This window comes from Epithele typhae, assembly GCF_022376455.1.
Source record: "Epithele typhae strain CBS 203.58 chromosome Unknown BXZ73scaffold_201, whole genome shotgun sequence".
NCBI lineage: Eukaryota > Fungi > Basidiomycota > Agaricomycetes > Polyporales > Epitheliaceae > Epithele > Epithele typhae.
Window position 1 is genome coordinate 1 of NW_025954392.1, and position 19,614 is coordinate 19,614.

At 59.2% G+C, this 19,614-nt stretch overlaps 7 protein-coding genes across 7 annotated transcripts; 4 read left to right on the forward strand and 3 right to left on the reverse strand.

Annotated features, from left to right (window-relative positions):
• Positions 1-8: 8 nt before the first annotated feature.
• On the forward strand, positions 9-1,249 carry BXZ73DRAFT_83545 (uncharacterized protein; the record flags this gene model as incomplete). Its single annotated transcript, XM_048023923.1, has 2 exons — positions 9-266; positions 437-1,249. 2 exons carry the CDS (start codon positions 9-11, stop codon positions 1,247-1,249), a joined length of 1,071 nt encoding a protein of 356 aa, XP_047870907.1.
• Positions 1,250-2,276: 1,027 nt separating this feature from the next.
• BXZ73DRAFT_18003 (uncharacterized protein) lies at positions 2,277-2,839 on the forward strand (the record flags this gene model as incomplete). The annotated part of the gene is made up of 2 exons (XM_048017558.1): positions 2,277-2,399; positions 2,465-2,839. Coding segments are annotated over 2 exons (498 nt in total), but the record flags the coding sequence as incomplete, so codon positions are not given.
• A 3,019-nt stretch (positions 2,840-5,858) lies between these two features.
• Positions 5,859-6,617, reverse strand: BXZ73DRAFT_108955 (uncharacterized protein; the record flags this gene model as incomplete). The annotated part of the gene is made up of 1 exon (XM_048017237.1): positions 5,859-6,617. The coding sequence occupies one exon, from the start codon at positions 6,615-6,617 to the stop codon at positions 5,859-5,861; it is 759 nt and encodes a 252-aa protein (XP_047870909.1).
• A 1,255-nt stretch (positions 6,618-7,872) lies between these two features.
• BXZ73DRAFT_25481 (uncharacterized protein) lies at positions 7,873-8,441 on the reverse strand (the record flags this gene model as incomplete). Its single annotated transcript, XM_048017711.1, has 3 exons — positions 7,873-8,061; positions 8,119-8,262; positions 8,328-8,441. Coding segments are annotated over 3 exons (447 nt in total), but the record flags the coding sequence as incomplete, so codon positions are not given.
• Positions 8,442-11,121: 2,680 nt separating this feature from the next.
• BXZ73DRAFT_108958 (uncharacterized protein) lies at positions 11,122-12,804 on the forward strand (the record flags this gene model as incomplete). The annotated part of the gene is made up of 6 exons (XM_048017238.1): positions 11,122-11,260; positions 11,320-11,831; positions 11,884-12,085; positions 12,146-12,377; positions 12,436-12,565; positions 12,625-12,804. The coding sequence occupies 6 exons, from the start codon at positions 11,122-11,124 to the stop codon at positions 12,802-12,804; spliced, it is 1,395 nt and encodes a 464-aa protein (XP_047870911.1).
• Positions 12,805-13,740: 936 nt separating this feature from the next.
• BXZ73DRAFT_108959 (uncharacterized protein) lies at positions 13,741-14,712 on the reverse strand (the record flags this gene model as incomplete). Its single annotated transcript, XM_048017239.1, has 6 exons — positions 13,741-13,903; positions 13,962-14,205; positions 14,260-14,353; positions 14,414-14,546; positions 14,606-14,643; positions 14,704-14,712. 6 exons carry the CDS (start codon positions 14,710-14,712, stop codon positions 13,741-13,743), a joined length of 681 nt encoding a protein of 226 aa, XP_047870912.1.
• A 2,552-nt stretch (positions 14,713-17,264) lies between these two features.
• On the forward strand, positions 17,265-17,855 carry BXZ73DRAFT_58371 (uncharacterized protein; the record flags this gene model as incomplete). Its single annotated transcript, XM_048021647.1, has 1 exon — positions 17,265-17,855. The coding sequence occupies one exon, from the start codon at positions 17,265-17,267 to the stop codon at positions 17,853-17,855; it is 591 nt and encodes a 196-aa protein (XP_047870913.1).
• Positions 17,856-19,614: the final 1,759 nt, after the last annotated feature.

Genomic DNA, 19,614 nt, shown 5'->3' on the forward strand with positions numbered 1-19,614 from the left:
GGGTCTCGATGCCCGTCCTGTGTGGGGAGGGTCCGCGCGCGTTCTATGGCCTGCAGGAAGAAATCGCGAAGACTACTATCGACACCGGGCTATTTGCGTGGGGGCCATGCGCCCCGCTCGAGCGCCTGACGGACTTTGGGGTGCTGGAGATGTCGCCCGCGGTCACGGCAGCGATGCGCGCCCCGATGCCGTTCGACGCGGAGTGCTACTTGCTCGCGCCGGGTCCAGTCGCGTGGACGGGGTCTAGCGGGCATATTCGATTCGAGGTACGTGCATCCTACGAGAGAGGCCTGGTGAGGAAAGACGTGCTGACGAGGATCGGACAGCCTACCGTCGGTGCTTGTGAAATCAAACTCCGTCGTCCACGCCCTCGTCCACTCTGCGCCCCACCTGATCCAGGCCCGACCCCACTGTCCGACCCCGCGCATACCCACAGCGTCCGCCTGCATATCCCATCATCAAGCTCATCCTCTCCGTCCCCACCTCTCCGGGCTGCGGGCCCACCCTTGTGACGGTACACATCGCGATCCTCTTCTGCACACTGCACACGCTCCCGCTCGGGCTCCCGCTCATCCCCTGCGACTGGCCCGGTCCACGAGCCGAAGTCGGTTGCCCACTCTTTCGGTGCCTCGGGGGACCGTTCCGATTGGTGACGATCTCGCCGGAGGAGCAGCGCAGGTTGAAGGCGCGGTGGACGACGATCTGGGTCGTCGCGAAACCCCCAGTGTTCGCACCAACGCAGCACCCGCAGCTACAACGGCGCTCGTCCTCGGCGACACTAGGGTCCGGGCTCCAGCGTGCGGAAGAGGCGGCGGCAGCCATGGAGGTCGCGTTAGCAGCAGCGTCGGGCAGCGGTCGCGGGGTGATGCGTGCGATGCGGCCCACGTCGATGCTGGCGTCGAAGTGGCGGCTCGCGGGCATGAACGCGTCGACGTGCGCGCCGTTTCGCGTGCCCGACGCGGTCCTGGACGGGCTCACGTTCCGCGAGGGCGGCGGGACGGTGCCTGGGCGGGCGTATTTTCGCTGCGTTGCTGCGACGTGGGTCGGGGTGGGGTGGACGGGAAAGCCGGCGGTGACGCTGGTGTTTCGCACGGATGTGTACTGCGTCCCGCACAGGTCGCGTGCGGGGGCCGTCGGCGTGGGGGTGTCGTACCTCGTCGTAACGCTGGGGTGTGCCGGCGCCGGACAGAAGGAGGCAGGGGAACAAGCAAGACAGTGGAGGAAAGCGCGTCGCGAGGTTCCACGCTGAGACCGAGCGAAGAAGAATGCACGGGCGATGGGAGCGGGTGGGACGAGAAGGCTTCAAATCTCAAGCGGCGAAGAGCGTCCACGTCTTCGTCCAGAGGGGTCGGTGCGCACTGGGCGACAATTCGTGTTGAGAGCGCCGAGAAGCGAAGCGTCCGCGCGGCGCTAGAGTCGGTCCGGCATCCTTCTGACTCGCACGTATGTTCTCGGGACCATATCTCCAATTGGTCGGGAAGAGAAACTCAGGTCGCGGCGCGAGGTCCGGGCCCGCCCTACGACGAAGTTGATGGGGTTGGGGGGCCAGCGACCGTGCCTCTCGTCGTGACTCTGCGATTCGTGACTTGCCCCATCAGCGCAGTTGCCACTGCTTCCGGCTGCACGCGAAGTAGAGCGGAGGGAAATGAGGAGACCATGATCTTGCAGCTCACGGCTGAGCCGGGATTTCTACCACTAGAGAAGCCGCGGCCGCGGTCGGTTCAGTTTGCTTGATGTTTAGTGAGTACATAGACCGTGCCTGTGAGTAAATGATGTTATTGCTCAAGGTGCTGTGACTCCAAAGTACCGTAGGGAGAAGTGCGGTCCGGGGGAAGCATAGAATTCGCTGCTGTCATGAACCACCGGGTTAGAGGTACAGGCACAGGTTGTGCTCTCGCAAGCATTGGAAATCAATGAATGTGGACTGACATAAGCGATCAGAGAGAGACCTGAACTGCGTGCACTTCGAGTCATTGATATGGAAGCAGAACAGACGGATGACAGTGATTTGGAATTGGACAACCGCAGCTTACTAACATATACTCTGGAGGGGCGCCCATGTGTCGTCGAAGGTGTTCAGTGGGAACGAGCGACGGTATGTATAGCGGGTCGAGGCACGTTGAGGCGCATATAAGCAGCTGCAGACGGCAGATGAGCAGCAGCACTTACCCCAGAAGACGTTCTACACATGTCATCCCAAATCACTTTCTACTCCTTCTTGGTAAGATCACAATCCCCAAGGAATTCCGCGGCTGCTTACCTTGGCATCTCAGCCATCGCAATACGCCCACCGTGTCCACCTGGCCCTCGATGAAGTGAAGGCAGAATATGTCACCCACAACATCGACCTCCAGGCCAAACCTGCCTGGTTCCTGGAGAAGATAAACCCAGAAGGCACAGTAAGCCCACATCCATCGATGGCAGCGCATGTGGCTAGTCTGGACTCACCTGAGTCTGTCTCGAGATTCCTGCGCTTTCATACGGTCCGAAGTGCGCGCCCGACGATCCGTCCCCGGAAGCGGCGGCGATCCCTGAGTCGCTCGTCATCCTCGAGTTCCTCGCCGACCTCTTCCCTAACGGCGGGATCCTCCCACCCAACGATCCCGTCGCGCGGGCGCGAGCGCGGCTCCTCGTCGCCCACTTCGAGAGCGTCTTCACCGTCGCATTCAAGAGCGCGTTCTACGAGGGCAAGTCTCCGCAGCTGGTTCTAGATGCCCTTCTGGAGTTCCAGGCGCGCCTTCCGAAGGATGGCTTTGCGCTGGGTGCATGGGGAATGGTAGAGATGTCGGCCGCGCCGTTTCTGGTGCGCACCTGGATGTTGCTCGAACACGACTTCGGGCATTTGTTGGAGCACAACCCGCGCCCCGCACGCGGCGCGTCACCGGACGTTGGCCGTCTGCGCTGTGCGCGCGCGCGCGGCACACTGATCCCGCATCGCGCGGTGCGCGCGATGCGCGCTCATCCTTGTCTTGATGCCGCCCGGACTTTCGCTTTTCCATGGTCTATCCTACGATACCATTCCGCTTCCGCTTGCCTCGCGTTCTCTCGTTCCTGCTTACATACACGCGCGCCGGTCCGTAGCCATCAGTCCTGTTGGCAGTCACTTATACCGTCCCGCCCGCGCAGCGCCGCCCTCAGTCTTGCACTCTGCACGAGCGCACCGTACTGAGGGTGAGCGCGCATTTCTTTATCCTGCTGCATTTTGCTTTTGCTCACACTGTACTGTAGTCTACTGCGTATCACTACAGGTACAGAATATATCAGTCTTGCACTCTGCACGAGCGCACCGTACTGAGGTCTACTGCGTATCACTACAGCTGCTACCGCTCACAGGTTATGAGCCCTGCGTGAAGGCCTTACCTAGCAAGACTCAACTTACACGCTACCCTGCCATCTCGCTTCCCATCCTCCCTCACTCGCATCTATCATGTCATCCGGCTCTCTCTCCGACTTCATCAACGGGTTCGATAAGCTCGACGCCAAGGGCTCGAACTGGCTGGCATTCCAACAGCAGTTCACTATCGCGGTGCAACAGAAGGAGGCGTGGACTCATTACAATGGTATGAAGCCCTACCCCACTCCCGCGGACGTCGATGCCCCCACCGCTGCCGAGCTCTCCGCTTTGAACGACTGGCAGAAGAAGGAGACGTTAGCCCTCTACCTTCTGACGCTGAAGCTCGCGCCAAGCACGTACAACCGTTTCAAGCGCAAGGGCACCGTCGCGGAGATCTGGGCCGCCCTCGTAGCCGAGTTCTCGAAGAAGACGCTTCTCCAGCGGTCAAATCTTCGCCGCGACTTCCTGAACATGCGTGCAACTGCGGGCGCGAACATGCATGATGAGTTCGACCGTCTCCGGAACGCCTACGAAGACCTTCTCACCTACGACGTCGAGATCGCGGACACCGAATACGCTTCCGTCATCATCAACTTTGTCCCCTCCGAACTCTCCGGCTTCATCGCCCAACTCTCCGCGCAGGCGAAGCTGCAGCAAGCGGCAATCGCCGCCGCGATGTCTTCGACCACTGCTGCCGTCTCGACCTCATCGAAGGACAAGCCTGCGATCGAACCCGATGAGATGATCAGTATCCTGCTTGAAGAGTGGGAACGTCGGGAGGGCGAGAAGAAGACGTCGAAGGCCAAGGCCAAGGATCCTGGTGTCGCCGCCAGTGTCCAGTCGTCGGAGAAGCCAAAGTGGAAGGGGAAGGGGAAGGGATCCGGTGGACCGCGGCGCCCTGTGGGCGTCTGTTGGACGTGCGGCGGGAAGGGTCACAAGGAGGCCGACTGTCCAAGCCCCAAGCAGGACGCGAAGGGCAAGAACGTCGCTCGCAAGGACGACTCCAAGGCTGTCGTTAAGCCTATCGCAGCTGCCGTGGTCGCGAGTGCGTTCATTGAGGAAGTTGATGAAGACGTCGGTGGCGCTTGGTCTGCACACCTCCGTGCCGACTCTCCTTGGCTCGAGTCTAGCAATGAAGACTCGGCGTCAGCAAGTGAAGACTCGACGTGGTCGGACGACGCCCGCTCCGATTACACTTCACTCACAGAGGAGACCACTTCCGACGCATCCTCCATGCCCGCACTTGAGCCAGTCTCCGACGACGAGGAGCCTGGCAGCGAACAGGAGTTCCACCCATCCTACTGGGCCCGCGATCCAACGCCTGAAGAGCTCGAACTTGACGCCACAGTTTCGGAGCCTCTTTTCGCCGCTTTCACCACACTTCGCTCGCGCATCGACAACTGGGTCGCCACCATGACGGACGGCCACGACGACCAAGATCGGGCTGATATGCTTGAAGAGCTCGAGGAGGAGGACGCTCCCCTCGACCCGATCGCTGCCGCTGTCACGCTGCTTGCCGCTGCAGTGTCAACTCGCCATGTTGACTTGTACAATTCGGGAGCAACTCACCACATGTCGCCGCGTCGCGAAGCCTTTGTAACCTTCCGGGAGACCGCGCCACGTTCTCTCACTGCCGCCAACCAGCAGGAGTTCCTTGCCCTTGGGGTTGGGGACGTCATCCTCGCTGTGCCGAACTCTCCGTCAGTCCCGACGCAGATCCGCCTCAAAAACGTTCTCTACACACCTGACCTCGGCTATACACTCGTCTCCGTCGGCCGGATTGACGACGCCGGGTATGCCGCTACCTTTGCCGGGGGTCAGTGCGTCATCGCCGACGCAAAGGGGAACATTATAGGCCGCATACCGAAGTCGCGTGGGCTGTACCTCGCCCGTAAAGCTGAAGACGCCTCAGCTGCGGTTGCTACAACGCTCAACAAGTCGACCGAACGTACCCAGACGCTCACGCGCGCACAAGCCCATCGCCGTTTCGGTCACATCGCCATACGGACTGTCGAGGAGCAGATCTCGAAAGGCCACATCCGAGGGGTGAGGCTTGTACCCGGAGACGACGATGGCAAGCCGTGCGAAGCCTGTCTTTGTGCGAAGATGACACGTCGACCTGTTCCCACCGAGCGCCAGGGGGAACGCACAACGGAGTTCGGCGACGAGATCCATTCGGATGTTTGGGGTCCAGGTCGCGTTGCAACTCTGGGCCTACAGTAGCTATTGGACTGGTGCATCCATTACCATAGCCTCTCGGCAAGGTGTGGATGCATCCGTCACTCCCGCCGGCCCGGTTGCAATCTACGCCGCTGCCGCTTCCCCAGGCGCGCTCACGCGCCGCCACGGGTGCGACGCTGCCCCGACATGTCTGATCACCGGCGCCTCTGGTGCTCCCACTCGAGCTCACTGTCTCCGACAGTGAGCTCACCTCCCCCTTTGTTTCAGACCGCACTTTTTGTATAGAATTTGCGATTAAAATATATGTGATAGTAAGCTACTATAGTAGGGCTAGCAAGTAGTGCTATAGCCCTGCGACAACGCGGAGGCCGAGGCGGAGGAGGGCGATGTGGAGGGCGACACGTCGAGGAGGGTGACGCGGGTAGACGCGGGCGATGCGCGGGGAAGTGGACGAGGAGGGGGAGGAGGGCGACGCGGGCGGACGCAGGCGACGTGGAGAGCGGTGTGGAGGAGGCGGGGCGGGCAGGTTGCGCGAAGGAGGCGGCAGGCGCGGGCGGAGCAGGGCGGCGTGGGCGAGCTGCGTGGGCGGGCTGCGCAGGGCGAGGAAGAGGAGGGCGACGTCCGGAGGCGGAGGCGCGTGACGAGCGACGCAGGTGGAGGGCAGCGCGCGGGCGGAAGAGGGCAGCGCGCGGGCGGAAGAGGGCAGCGCGCGGGCGGAGGAGGGCTGTGTGGAGGAGGGACGAGGGTGCAGGAGGGCGAGGCAGAGAAGGCAGCGCGGAGGCGGAGGAAGGTGATGCGGAGGAGCGCGGCACAGAGGAGCGCGGTGACGCGGTGATGTGGAGGAGGTGGGTGACACAGGTAGAGGAGCACGGCGCGAAGGAGGCGGCAGGCACGGGTGGAGAAGGGCGAGGAGGAGGAGCGCGGCGTGGGCGAGCTGCGTGGGTGGGCGGCGCAGGGCGAGGAGGAGGAGGAGGAGGGCGACACAGAGGCGGATGGCGCGGGCGGGCGACGCAGGCGGAGGAGAGCGCGCGGAGGAGAGCGGCGTGGAGGAGGACGTCAGGGGGGACGTCTTCGGGCTGTCGTAGGCAGGGGGTATGGACATGGGTGGGCATCGGGAGTGCAGGATGGAGCGGAGGACTCACCAAATCGCTGCGGCCCCCTATTCCAGTCTCCATACTGAGAACGTCCTCATGCGGTGGGTTTGTTGTGAATGCAGTCGGAAAGGTGGGTATAGGGCGGGATCGAGGTCGAGGGAGTTAGGAGGAGAGAAGGTCGGTGTCACCTGGTGACACCGGAGTCCAATAGCAGACAACAGTCGACCGTATGGTCGCTATTGTCTGCCTGGGCAGAGCGGGGAGGAGGAGGAGGAGGAGGAGGAGGAGGAGGAGGAGGAGGAGGAGAGGACGGACGGCGAAGGGGAGGGACGCCGCGTGGCGTGCATTACAGCCACGCGACGATGCGCGCCACGCGTCCTTGCCGCCCACCGAGGCGCGTCTCCACGGGCGCGAATCACGGATCACCGGATGCATCCGCACCCTGCCGAAAGGCTGTCGCAACGGATGCTCCCGGCGATTAGCAGCTGCTCTCTGGGCGGCCGCACGTACTTCGTCAGCTTCACGGATGACGCTTCGCGCTGGACGACACTCTACCTGCTGCGCCACAAGAGTGAGGTCTTCGAGGCCTTCCGAGCGTTCGAGGCCTGGGTGGAGAATCAGTGTCACGCTCGCATCAAGGCGCTGAACACGGATCGTGGCGGCGAATATCTCAGCAATGAGTTCGTCACTCACCTGCAACAGCGGGGCATCGCGTCAAAGCTCTCTGTCCACGACACACACCAGGAGGCCGGCGTCTCTGAGCGGCTCGGCCGTACCCTCATGGAGAAGGTCCGCGCGTTGCTGATCCAGTCGGGATTGCCGCGCAACCTGTGGGGAGAGGCGCTGATGCACGCCGCTTGGTTGAAGAACCGCATCAGTAATTTTTCACACGTCTGCTGGGCACTGTCCGTCTGTCACAGTGACGGACAGTGCCCCGCAGACGAGCAGTTGACAGATGGACAGTAAATCTGAGCAGACGAGCAGTCGACCCCTGAGCCTCCTTCCACAGTTGCGCAGACGGGACAGACGGAGCAGTTCGTCAGCCGGTCTGGTTGGTGCACTCGGACAGAAATTAATGTGAGTGGGGATGGATTAATCGCATTATTAAGATACTGTAGGCGAAATTGCGACGATAGATTCGTAGTATCGAAATGTCCCATTCCTGCGGTTACGGCTACTTGCGAATGGGGGAATGAGTGCGCTGGCGACGGTACATGGGGTTGATAGGAATGGTGTCGTCCTCATCCTGCCATCATCGCCCTCAACTCCCGCGAGCTCGTCCGCTGCCTCAACAAGCCGGTCAAACGACTCGGACATTTCGAGCAGGTCTGCGACTGCTGTGCGCATCCACTTCGTCGTCAGAGAGCCGGCCTTGACCTTTGAGAAAGCAGGCATCGCCGTGCCTTTCCCGTTTGGGGACTGTAAAGAGTGATACCTGAATGCTCGCTCGATCTAAAAGGCATATTTCAGCGAACGATAAGAGAGCGAGAAAGAGACCAAGCAACATACAGCAGCCAGTGCCAGTGCGAGAGCTCCAACTGGGTATGGGCGATCCTCCCTGCGAGGCCGGAGCGCACCCTTGGTCCAGGACGCGTGGTGTTCCATGGTGGCGAGCACGAAGGACGACTGCATGAACTCCTTCGCTTTGTTATTCTGCGATGATATCGAGTGAGAGTTTCGTTAGAGCGAACTCAGTGGTACGAATGGAATATACATACATTTTCGATGTCCGGATCTCCATACAGCATTGCTCCGCCAGGCAACAACGCTGCATCAAGCCACGCGCGAAGTCCTCCGTCCGAGCGTTCGTACTTGCTGAGCCACGCGTCAGCGCGGAGGTCCTCGATAGCCGTCTCGACCGATGCGACCGCAATCTCTTGCATCTTGCTCCGATAGTCGTAGACGTGCTGACGAGACTGTTTAACCGGAAATAGTGAGATTAGGGGATAGTAGAATAGTTGGAGTTGATTTGGACGACACTTACCGTCGTGAATACAGCAGATTCCGTTGTGAGATCCGGTTCACCATGAGCCGGGAACACCTGATTATAGAAATCTTGCACGAGTCCGAGGAGGGTCCAAGCTTTGCCGCCATCCGTGACGCCCGAGATGGTGTCCCATGGCGAGGTCAGCTGTCCGATGAACTCGATAACAGAGGGCATGATGACCTCTCTAACAACCGTCTGCTTGAGGAGTGTTTCGCCGCCAAGGCCGCGAGATACCGGTGCCTTGTTGGCCTTCTTGCGGGTGTCAGACGCCGCCGGCAGTGACGGCCGTGCCTTGGACTTGCGAGTGGATGCTGGCGAAGGAGCATCTTCGATAACGCTCTTCGTCTCGAGCCGGCGGCCTGTAGTAGTATGAGCGCGACTCCACGACCCGAGTGCATTTGACGAGGACGATGTCGGGGTCTCGGACGACCCGAGAGTGGCGCTCTTGGAACGTTTTGCGGCAGGTGTGGTATGGTCTGCTGGCGTGGAGCGCATAAATGCCCGTGCGTTCTGAGCGAGCGTCGCGGTCCTTGCAGAGTAGGCGTTGGTCATCTGATGTGGTGTCTGCGCACGAGAAATTTGTAGCTCTTTACTCGTCGGAGTGGGCGTCTGCGGAGCGGTCCGATGAGCGAAGGCCATCGATGGTTTGAACTTCCCGTAGTTCTTGAGCGGCTTGCTGAATTGCGCAGGAACTTCACTGAAGGGAAGGGGCGGACCAGTGAGGGTTGCAGAAGCACTAGCGTTATTGTGATCATGATCTAGTGTGATGTCGACATTGTCACGTGGATCGGACGGACCGGGGCCGTGCTGAGCTGAGCCTTGAACGTCGATATCCTGTGCCAGTCATATGGTGAGGCTTTATTGATTCTGAGAACCACATTCAGCTCACCATGTACGAGTACTGGAGTACGTTGTGGCGTCTCTCATGCTCGTCTGCGTGATCCTGGAAGACATCCTCATCCGTGAGGCCTTGGGGAGTGAACGACTCGCCGATATCTCGGCTGCCTGAAATATCTGTTCAAACGTAGATATACTATTTGTGAGCGCGACGAGAAGATGAAATACATGCGGATGACACTTACCCGACTTGACATGACGCGGCAGATCGTCCGAAGAGATCCCCAATGCTTCTGGGATCGTAGCGAACGCCGCTTGAGAGCTGCGATGGAGCTCTCTGCGCCACGCATTCACAGAGGACGCTGTGGGAGGCTGTGACATCTGCGATGTTTCACGGCTGCATGAGAATTTAGATAGGTGTTAGAACTTAGAAATGGTGGGTAGTATGGGAAGAAACTTGGCTTACACAGAGATGCTGTTCGCTCCTGCCGGGAAGGCTGTATCCGATGCGGATGAGCTGTTGAGGTCGGGGGGAGCAGACTTCCGACGATTTGCAAGCTGCTCGCGCACATTGGTCTGACGTACAAGGCGCTGTGAAGGGCGGTTTTGCTTCTGCTTAGAAGACAGATTGAGAACGCGAATGCACCATTATTTGCTAGGCATAGAAATCGGACTCACCTTCGCGCAGGGCTCTTGAGCATGAGCTTCTCCGTCGCTGTCAGCATCGCCTTCAGCTGCATAGTGATCTTGAACACCCTCAGAGGCAGTCGTAAGTTCGTCTCGACGAGGTACAGTGTCTACAAACGAAGTCAGCAACAAAGAGGTGGCCAGAGAAGACGCTTACCGAACGCGTCACTCTGCATATGCTCATACTCCACATCCGCATCCATTATCTTTCCCAGCTCGTCGAGGTCGGCATTGTGTTTGCGCTTTCGCCCCGCTTTTGCGTCCGCGAGCGCTTTCCGTTGCTTCTTCTCGGCTTCAATCTCTTCATCGGGTCTGACCAGGCCACTGTCGTAACCAGGATGGCGATTGGCGTTCGTAGCACGTGTCCCGTAGCCGTGGCTTTTCTGATTGCGAGAATGTGAGCACGGCAAGAGCATGGTGTGACACGTAAATGAGGTAAGACTCAATAGAGATAACGTACCTGGGGACTCTCTGAAATTACGGCAGGTTGTTGGCCCGCACCGGGAGCGGTGGCTGGTTGAGGAGGAGGAGGGTTTGGCGTGGCAGAGGTCGCCGCAGACTGACGAGTCTTCTTCGCTGGCGGCGTGGGCGTGGGAGCCTCGTTTTCCGATGCGAGAACTGGAAGCGCAGATGGCACTTGCGGGCCGGGAGGAGCTTCTGTGGGCGCCTTACGTTTCCCACTTGTTTTGCGACGTCCACCGCGGCCGGTCGCCATGTTGGGAGGTAGAAGTGGGATGGGATGGGATGGGAGAGATGGAGAGAGACGGTGCCAGGTCAGCCTCTCGCTTCTGGTTCTCGCTTCCTGCCAGTGCCGCCGCTTACTCGAGCTTGTCTCAGAGTGCTAGGCTTACGACTTGCTCTCCACCTCCACGTCTTCATCCAGCCCCGTTGCGTTCTCCATCTCCCCCACCATACTCTCTTCTGTGACAAGGTTCGGATGCATCAGCAGCAATTTTTCCGCATTTTCCGTGCTCATGTCACAATCCTGTCAGTACATACCCATGGCACGACACTGCACGCTTTGCAATCTCGGTTTCAAGACACGTTCCGGATACAATGCGCATCGACGGACGACCCATCTTCACCCCAAGCCGAATCCTCAAAGCCCGTCCGTGTACCAGTATCACCGGCTTCTCAATGGTGTGTTCTTCTCGTCCTACAATGTGCATAATATCGAGCCAACATTGTGTCTTTATCAGCTCGTCCCTGCCTTCCGGATGGCACATTTCTCCCTCCCAACACCCCGCCCCCTCCGCACTGTGATGCCGTTGACTGGAACCCCTTCCCTGGTCGTCCATCTTTCGAGTACGCTGAACTGGTGTACGATGCGAGTCCGCAATCTGAAGAGGCGATTCTTCAGCTTCGTCAGATTCTACGCGCGCAGTTCGTTCTTGACGGCCACGAAGACTACGATCCCTTCCCTCAGAGCAAGCCCGACATAGAAGACCTCATTGATGCCATTCCATATGGCGAGGTGCCGTGGCGAACCCTTCTTGTCCGCTACCGAGGTGTTGTCGGGCCGGATTCACCCTCTTGGAAGCGTCAAATCTTCAAACTACACACACGCGACAGCCTTCGCTCAGTGGAGACTCTGGCCGGAAATCCCGAGTTCAAGGATCAGTTCGATTACGTTCCGTACGAGGAATATACCGGCCCCAACTGCCGCCGTGTTTGCAACCTTATGTCGGGGCAATGGGCATTCAATAAAGCAGTGAGTGCGCAAAGAACCACATCATCTGCGATACTGACTCGTACTTTTACAGAACGAGATCGCTGTCGACCCGAGCACGCATGGTTGCATGCTCACGCCCATCATTCTCGGAGCGGACAAGACCACGGTGTCCGTTGCCACAGGGAACCAAGAGTACCATCCCGTTTACATGTCTCTTGGTAACATACACAACACTATGCGTCGCGCCCATCGTGAGAGTGTCATCCCAGTCGCGTTCCTGCCCATTCCGAAAGGTATGTGACTCTATGATATACGGTACGTCGGTATCTATACTGAACGTCCCAATATGACAGCGCTACATGAGTGGGAGGACGACGAAGAGTTTCGACTCTTCAAGAAGAAACTCTACCACGCATGCTTGGCAGCGGTTCTTGAACCACTGCGTCCCGGCATGGAGGCTCCCGGACATGTGCTGCGCTGCCCCGACGGCCACTTCCGCAGAGCCATCTTCCAAGTCGGGCCGTTCATTGCGGATTACCCAGAGCAGGTATACCTTTCCGGTATCGTCTCCGGATGGTGTGCGAAGTGCGTTCCAGCGTTTTCTGATCTGTATGTATCATCTTCTGATACTATGTTGGCACAGGTGTTTCGCAATTCCGAACGGAAATTTCCAGAAGGGCGACCCTCGAACACACCAAGGGACGTCAAAGATGTGCGATACATATACGCATGCGGAGCTGTGGGATGCGTGGGGAATCAATTCCGACATACAGGTATATTCTGTTGTATGTGGGCTCACTGTAGTTGTCGTACTGATAAGTCTTCCAATCAGCCATTCACGAAATACTTCCCTCGAGCTGATATTCACGAGCTCCTCACACCCGACCTTCTCCATCAACTAATCAAGGGGACTTTTAAAGACCATGTCGTTGCTTGGGTCATCGCCTACATCAAGCAAACAAACCCTGATGATGAAGCGAAAGCAATACTCGATGATATCGACCGAAGGTAAGCTTCGACATCTGTTACAATCAAGGGTCTCTGCGGGTGCGCACGACTCGTGCGCAGGTCGAGGGCGAGGGTGCGGCTCATGACCAGGGTACCCGACAGCGAGCCGGTCTATACCATTGCTCGCCGCGCTCAGCACACCTGGCGGGTTGTGCAGGTTGCGCGGGTCGCCGCGAGTTGGCGCTGCCCTACATGTCGTGCCCGACGCGCCCTGTGCACTCTACGCGTGCGGATCGCAGCGGCTCACTGCGCTCAACGTGTTCCGTTGCGAGTCGAGATGCCGCACTTCGCTGTCACCATTCTGTTCGATGTTTAAACATCTGCTAACAAGCTCGCGTTCTAGAATTGCAGCTGTGCCTCCTTTCCCTGGTCTGAGGCGCTTTCACGAGGGTCGGAAGTTCAAGCAATGGACGGGAGACGACACAAAAGCGTTAATGAGGGTACGTAGGTTGCAGTAATGCGTGCAGCTGTGTTCACATCAGTAATTTCCCAAACTCCTGTGGGGTCCTGGGGGGCCTGACCAGGGTTCCCAGGAATCCAGGGATTTCGTTCCGGGCGTCCTTGCGCCCAGGCCGTTTCCGGGCGTTTAGGGTGCCAGGTCGGCCAGTTCAGTCAGGGATTCAGGGATCCGGAAGGTGGGAGGCATATAATTGCATTCATTTTCGCAGACACACTATCGTACATTTAGGCATACAGACGAGGTACAACTGACGAGCGCCGCCCCGCGCCGCGAGGGTTCTCCTCATGGAGTACATCAAGATACAGATCGCGTACGTCGAGCAGGCGTCAACGTAAGGTGCACGCGCCGAAGCAAAGCTGCTTGCCCATGATCGCGCGCGCACGAGACCGCGTGCGACGGAGTAGTCGGACGCGTGGGTGTAGTCGACGATGTAACAGCGTACCATTGGGGCGGCGAGAAGCACACCTGGCACGTAGCAGCTCAGGCCTGCACGTCCGAGTTCCGCTCCTCATACGCGTCTGGGTCCAGGTCCCACTTCGCCGACGCGACCGCGGGGAGCGGCACGGGCAGCAGCAGGCACGACACCACGAAGTACTTGTCCTCCGAGTCCGAGCCGTCGCCTGCGCTCCCGGATCCGGACCCGCTCTCCCCGGTGGCCACACGTGAGTGCGAGTGCGCGGAGGACGGAAAGGGCGGCGTACGCGGGGAGCGATTTGGGGAGGCCGTGCACGGAAGCACCCCTGCGTTCGTCCGGGTCGAGAGCGGGGGAAGCAGCCAGCGGCGTCGGCGGGAGCCTCTCCACCTCGTGCACCCCAGACACGAGCGGGGTCTCGAACCCGACGGTGAACTGCGGGGGCGAGCTCGAGCCGTGCTCTGCCGAGGGGAAGATCCCGTGCGTGTGTAGGTGCTGCTTCGAGTTCAACCAGACCGTGGGGGACTTGAACGCTGCAGTCAACAAAAACAGAATTTGAGTCAGCACGGAAACCGACGCAAGCCCACACGCGACCGCGCGCGGTTTGCGCCCGATTGCAAGTTCATGTGCGTCGCTCGGCCGCTCGGCTGCGGGAACATCTTGGCTGACAAAGATGAGGATCTGGACGACGGTTTTATGGATATGTTGTGAGAAACGAGTATGATATCGGAGCGGACACACCATTATATGGTTGCGGAGGGAGGTGGGCGTGAGCTCATCAAGGAGGTTGGTGTCGTACCTGGTGTTGCACAGAAGTCCGGTCTTGGCGTACAAGTGCTGGCGGAGATGCTCGAGCCTGACGTACAGCGGGATACTGGACGCTTCAGATAAACAACTCACCCAGTATTGATCGTACGCCCATCCACCTGACACTTTCTGTCCCACACAGCCGAAAGAAGGGTGTAATAGGTCTGTTGAAGCGTCGAAAGATGATCAGAGATATGTTGGATATGGGCATCCATAGTACCCACCTTATCCATAGCATGAAGCCTTCATATGGGCTTGGTGTGGCTTGTTTCGCGTTTGTGAGCACGCTGATAGCGCTATGACTTGTCCTCAGGCGGTGTGTCAAGTGGTGGAGATGGGAGGAGGGTGAGAGGCGACTCATGTTAGGCGCCCTATTCCTTCGCGTCTTCGGTGCCCACCGCACGCGGCTTTCTCATCTTTCTTCTTGACCCAATCTCACTCTGCTTTCCTTCACTCCCGCGTTTTTCCCCGTTGTGCGCCCTAGGGCTGGCAGGCTTCTCTTCTCCAGTATCAGCTCCGCGCAACACCGACCTAATGCTGCCTCCGATAAGCAGGTGGAACTTGGAAGACGCTCTGTTCCGCGAGCTTACCACGCAGGCTGCTGCAGGCGACATCCCTCAAGCGAAGGCTACGCTCTCCGCATGGCCAGGTAAGTCCTCGCTGTAGTTGTCCATTTGAGCCACGCAGATGTAGCCCTCCTCTAGGGATCGTCACAGGTATGCCCAACCCGCGCAGGTCACGGGTGCCGGTGAGGGTCGCGCAGGTATCGACTGTTACGATCTGAACCTTGAGAATGACAACTCGAAGATCGTACGTGTTGTCGCTCCCGTTCTCTTCAATCTTGTCATACTCACTGGCCGCCCTGAAGACGTGCATCGTCAACTGGGAGTTCACCACCGCACGCCCGATTTGGGCGTGCGCGCACGTCTCCGCCTTCCTACAATCTTCGCCCTTCAATGCAAACTTCTCTTCCGCGCGACCGTCGAGCACCTCGCCCGCTCCCCCGATGTGCTCATGATCCACGGCCGCCCCGTGCTCATCTCGCTCGCCGACCTTGCTCGCTTCTGGCTGTACTATGAGGCGACTGGCATGGCTCGGCGTGAAGGAGGCGCTCGTCCTCGGCCTCAAGGTGCACGACCTGTAGGTGCGTGCGGAGGATGGGTTCGCGCTGCCCGGGGGTGCGATGGTGCGCGAGGCGGTGGAGGAGGACATCGCCTGGTGAAAGTGTCCGTTCCTGGTCGGTGAGCACTTTCCCATAACCTCTTATTGATCCTGCTGAATCGCGCAGTCGCGACCGTCGGGACCACGAACACGGGCGCGATGGACCGCGTCAACAAAATCGGGCAAATCCGTGAGTGCGGGGCCTACGGTTCTCAGAGCGCCGTGGTTGCTGATCATGCCGACCGCGTCTAGTGAAAGACTACCCCTTCATCTGGTTGCACGTCGACGCCGCGTGGGCCGGCATATCCTTTGTTTGCCCCGAGTACCGCGAGCAGAGCCAGCTCGCTGCCATCAATGAGCACGCAAACTCGTTCTGCACCAATTTCCACAAGGTCTGCCGTGCGCCCCGTCCCGCCTGCCCGCCCCTGCTAACAGTGTGTGCAGTAGGCCTCGTCAACTTCGACGCGACCGCACTCTGGGTCTGCCAGCACCGCGACCTGATCGACGCACTCGACGTCACCCCCACGTTCCTGCGCACGAAGCAGTATGACGCCAGTCAGTCGCTCGCTCAACTCACGCTCCTTCGGGCAGTCCACGCCCTCGTGAGAGGAGCTGTCGCGCTGGTTGAGCGTCGTGAGCACTGAGCAGTGGCCGCGCCGGGAACGTGACGGCGAACACTACCTTCTGCGCTTGACGTGTACATTAGAACACTTTGTATACCTATTCTTATCTGTGTTCCCATCCCTAGGCCGCCGCCGCCGCCACCGCCGCCTGAATCCCTGCGCGCACCGGGCACCCTGGATCCCTGTGCCGCCCTGTGCGTCCTGTATGGTCCCGATTCCCCTGGATTCCTGAAATCTCTGAAATCCAGGGACCCAGGGATTCAGGGATTTTGGAAGTTACTGATGCAGTGCTGATTGCAGGTAATAGGTCTTCTTGCCGGCAATTGTAGGGCACGTACCCGACAAGATGGTTCAATGCGTTGCGGCTCTACTCGACTTCTGCTACCTGGCACGGCGGTCGTCCCACGACTCGCATGTCCTGCACGCCATGGATGCTCTTCTAGAACGTTACCACGAGCTCCGGCAGGTCTTCGTGGAGCACGGTATTCGCCCGGACGGATTCGGCTTGCCACGCCAACATGCCCTCGTTCACTATGTCCGAGAGATCCAGCGATTCGGGTCTCCTAACGGACTATGCTCGTCAATCACTGAGTCAAAACACATCGAGGCTGTCAAGAAGCCCTGGAGAGAGTCAAATCGCCGTGACGCTCTCGATCAAATCATCCACAAGATCGCCCGCAAGGGGAAGCTCGCCGCTGCACGCTCCGAGTTTGGACGCCGCGGAATGCTCCGCGATGACGTTCTCACTGCCGCGTGCCGCGAGGCAGGCCTGCTTGATCCTGATGACGACAATCCTGAAGACGAGGAAGATCGTCGCTTCAAAGCACTCCTCGAAGCAGCCATGGATGGCGAAGTCCTCGAGGCTGAAGTCACGTTGGGAATCCGACCTAGTATGTACCTCTTGGTATTATTGTGTGCGTCACGCTCATTTCCTTGTGATAGTGTACATTGCAACTGTCGGTGAAGTTGCGGAGCGTCTTGAGCAGCCTCGATTTCTCAATATGCTGGAGACGTTTCTACTCTCTCAGCTGGACGACAACGACGACTCTTCGGACGACTCCTCTGCCTTCATACAAGAAAGTGACAGGATCCACGGATTTACCTGTGCCACGGCAGTCTTCTACGCACCGAGCGACCTAGCCACGCCTGGCGGCATGTCCAGCGAGAAGATTCGATGCACTCCGCGCTGGTGGAAAGAGCATCCGCGTTACGACACAGTGCTTGTCAGCATCGACGCGGACGGTGTTGGACTAGATGGTATGCTTGTGGCCCGTGTCCGCGCCTTCTTTTCGTTCAAATACGGCGGTAAAAAATATCCCTGTGCCTTAGTAGAGTGGTTTGAGTACTGCGAAGATCATGTCGACGATGTCACTGGTATGTGGATGGTGCAGCCAGAACTCCACGATGATGGCAATCGGGTAACCAGCATTATCTCCGTCGACTCGATAGTACGAGCTTGTCATTTGATCGGAGTGTATGGGGACGTCGACCTTCAGGCAGAGGACTTCCATTATTCGTTATCATTGGACATTTTTTCGCGGTTTTATGTTAACTGGTACATAGACTATCACGCCCACGAAGTAATATGTTAGCAAGCTTATCCACCGCTTCGCAGGCCATCTGTCCGTCTGGGCAACTGTTGGAGCTGTGCGCCCCCGAACTGCTTGTCTGCCCAACTGCTGAACTGTGTCCGCTGCGCGCAAATTTGACAGATGCGACAGCTGTGCCAGACGCGTGCAAAATTACTGATGCGCACCTCGACGAAAGCTTTGGATGGACTCACCCCGTTTCAGGCTGTAACAGGCCGACCCCCTCGTCTTGCCGACATCCCGGAGTGGGGCGTGAAGGTCTGGGTCCACGACACGTCCTCCGGCAAGCTGGGGGAGCGCGCGAAACCTGGCCGTTGGGTGGGCTTCGACATGGAGAGCAAAGGGCACCGCATCTATTGGGAAGACAAGAGGTCAGTGGGTGTCGAGCGGAATGTCAGCTCGACGGAGCTAGACATACCTCTGCCTGCGCGTGGCCGACTTGAAGACAACGCGGAGCTTGAGGGGGAGAGTGAGAGCGAGGACAAGCTCGCGCCGCCTGACCCTCAACCGGAGCCTACTGCTCCCGCTTTGCCTCCCACGCAGCCGGGCCGTCTGCTTCTGCTACCGCAGCACCTGCTCCCATCGACCCTCCACCTGCTGCCCCTCCTCACGTCCTCCCTGCTCGTGTCAAGGCCCCCGCTACGCGCTCTTCGTCGCGCATCCGCCAACCCTCCCAGATCCTACGCGACATCCTCAAGAGTGGTGCAGCAGTGCCGAAAGGCGTGCAAGTGCCACTGCAAGCGCCCGCGCATCGGGCGTCAGCCGACGCGGATGAGCAAGATGCCACGGACGTTGAAGACCTACTCGAGGAGATCGACGGTGTGGCTATGGCCGTGCGGATGGCCGATGAAGAAGGTTTCGACCCGCGCTCGTACACTGAAGCGCGCCGTCGCCCGGAGTGGCCGCGCTGGAAGGAGGCCATGGACGAGGAGATCGCCGCGCTTGAAGCCCACGGTACCTACCGGCTGGAGAAACCACCGCCTGGTGCGAACATCATTGGCAGTCGCTGGGTCTTCAACTCGAAGAAGGACGCGTTGGGGCACGTTTACCGCCTGCGCGCTCGCTGCGTCGCGAAGGGTTTTGGACAACGCAAAGGTTCCGAATTCTTCTACACCTTTGCCCCTGTCGCCAAGACCGCCTCCATCCGGATCGCCCTAGCATTCGCCGCGCGACACGACTACGAGGTCCATCAGGTCGACGTGAAGTCCGCTTACCTCAACGGCGAGTTTGAAGACGGAGAAGTCATCTACATGCAGCCGCCGCCGGGTGTCACGCTATCCAACGACAAGACACTCGCTCTTCGCCTTCTCCGCCCACTGTACGGTCTTCGCCAGAGCGCACGAACCTGGAACCACAAGCTGCGAGATGTCCTCAAGCGCTTCCTCGACCTCACGCCCTGTGAAGTCGACGAGGCCGTCTACTACCGCGTCCGTGAAGACGGTGTGGTGGTTATCGTGGCACACGTGGACGACCTGACTATCGTGGCCCCGACGCTCGCACACATCAACGAGGTCAAGTCGCGCCTGAGTGAGGCATTCAAGATCACGGACGAGGGCGAGATCCACTGGATCTTGGGGCTCGCAGTCAAGCGTGACCGCCCGAACCGCCGCATCTCCCTGTCGCAAACGTCCTACATCGACTCGATCGTCCGGCGCTACAACATTACCAGCGCGCGCAAGATCGCCTCACCCATGGATCCCCATGTCGTCCTCTCCGCTGCGCAGTCACCCCAGACCGATGCCGAGGTTGCGCGCATGCGCGA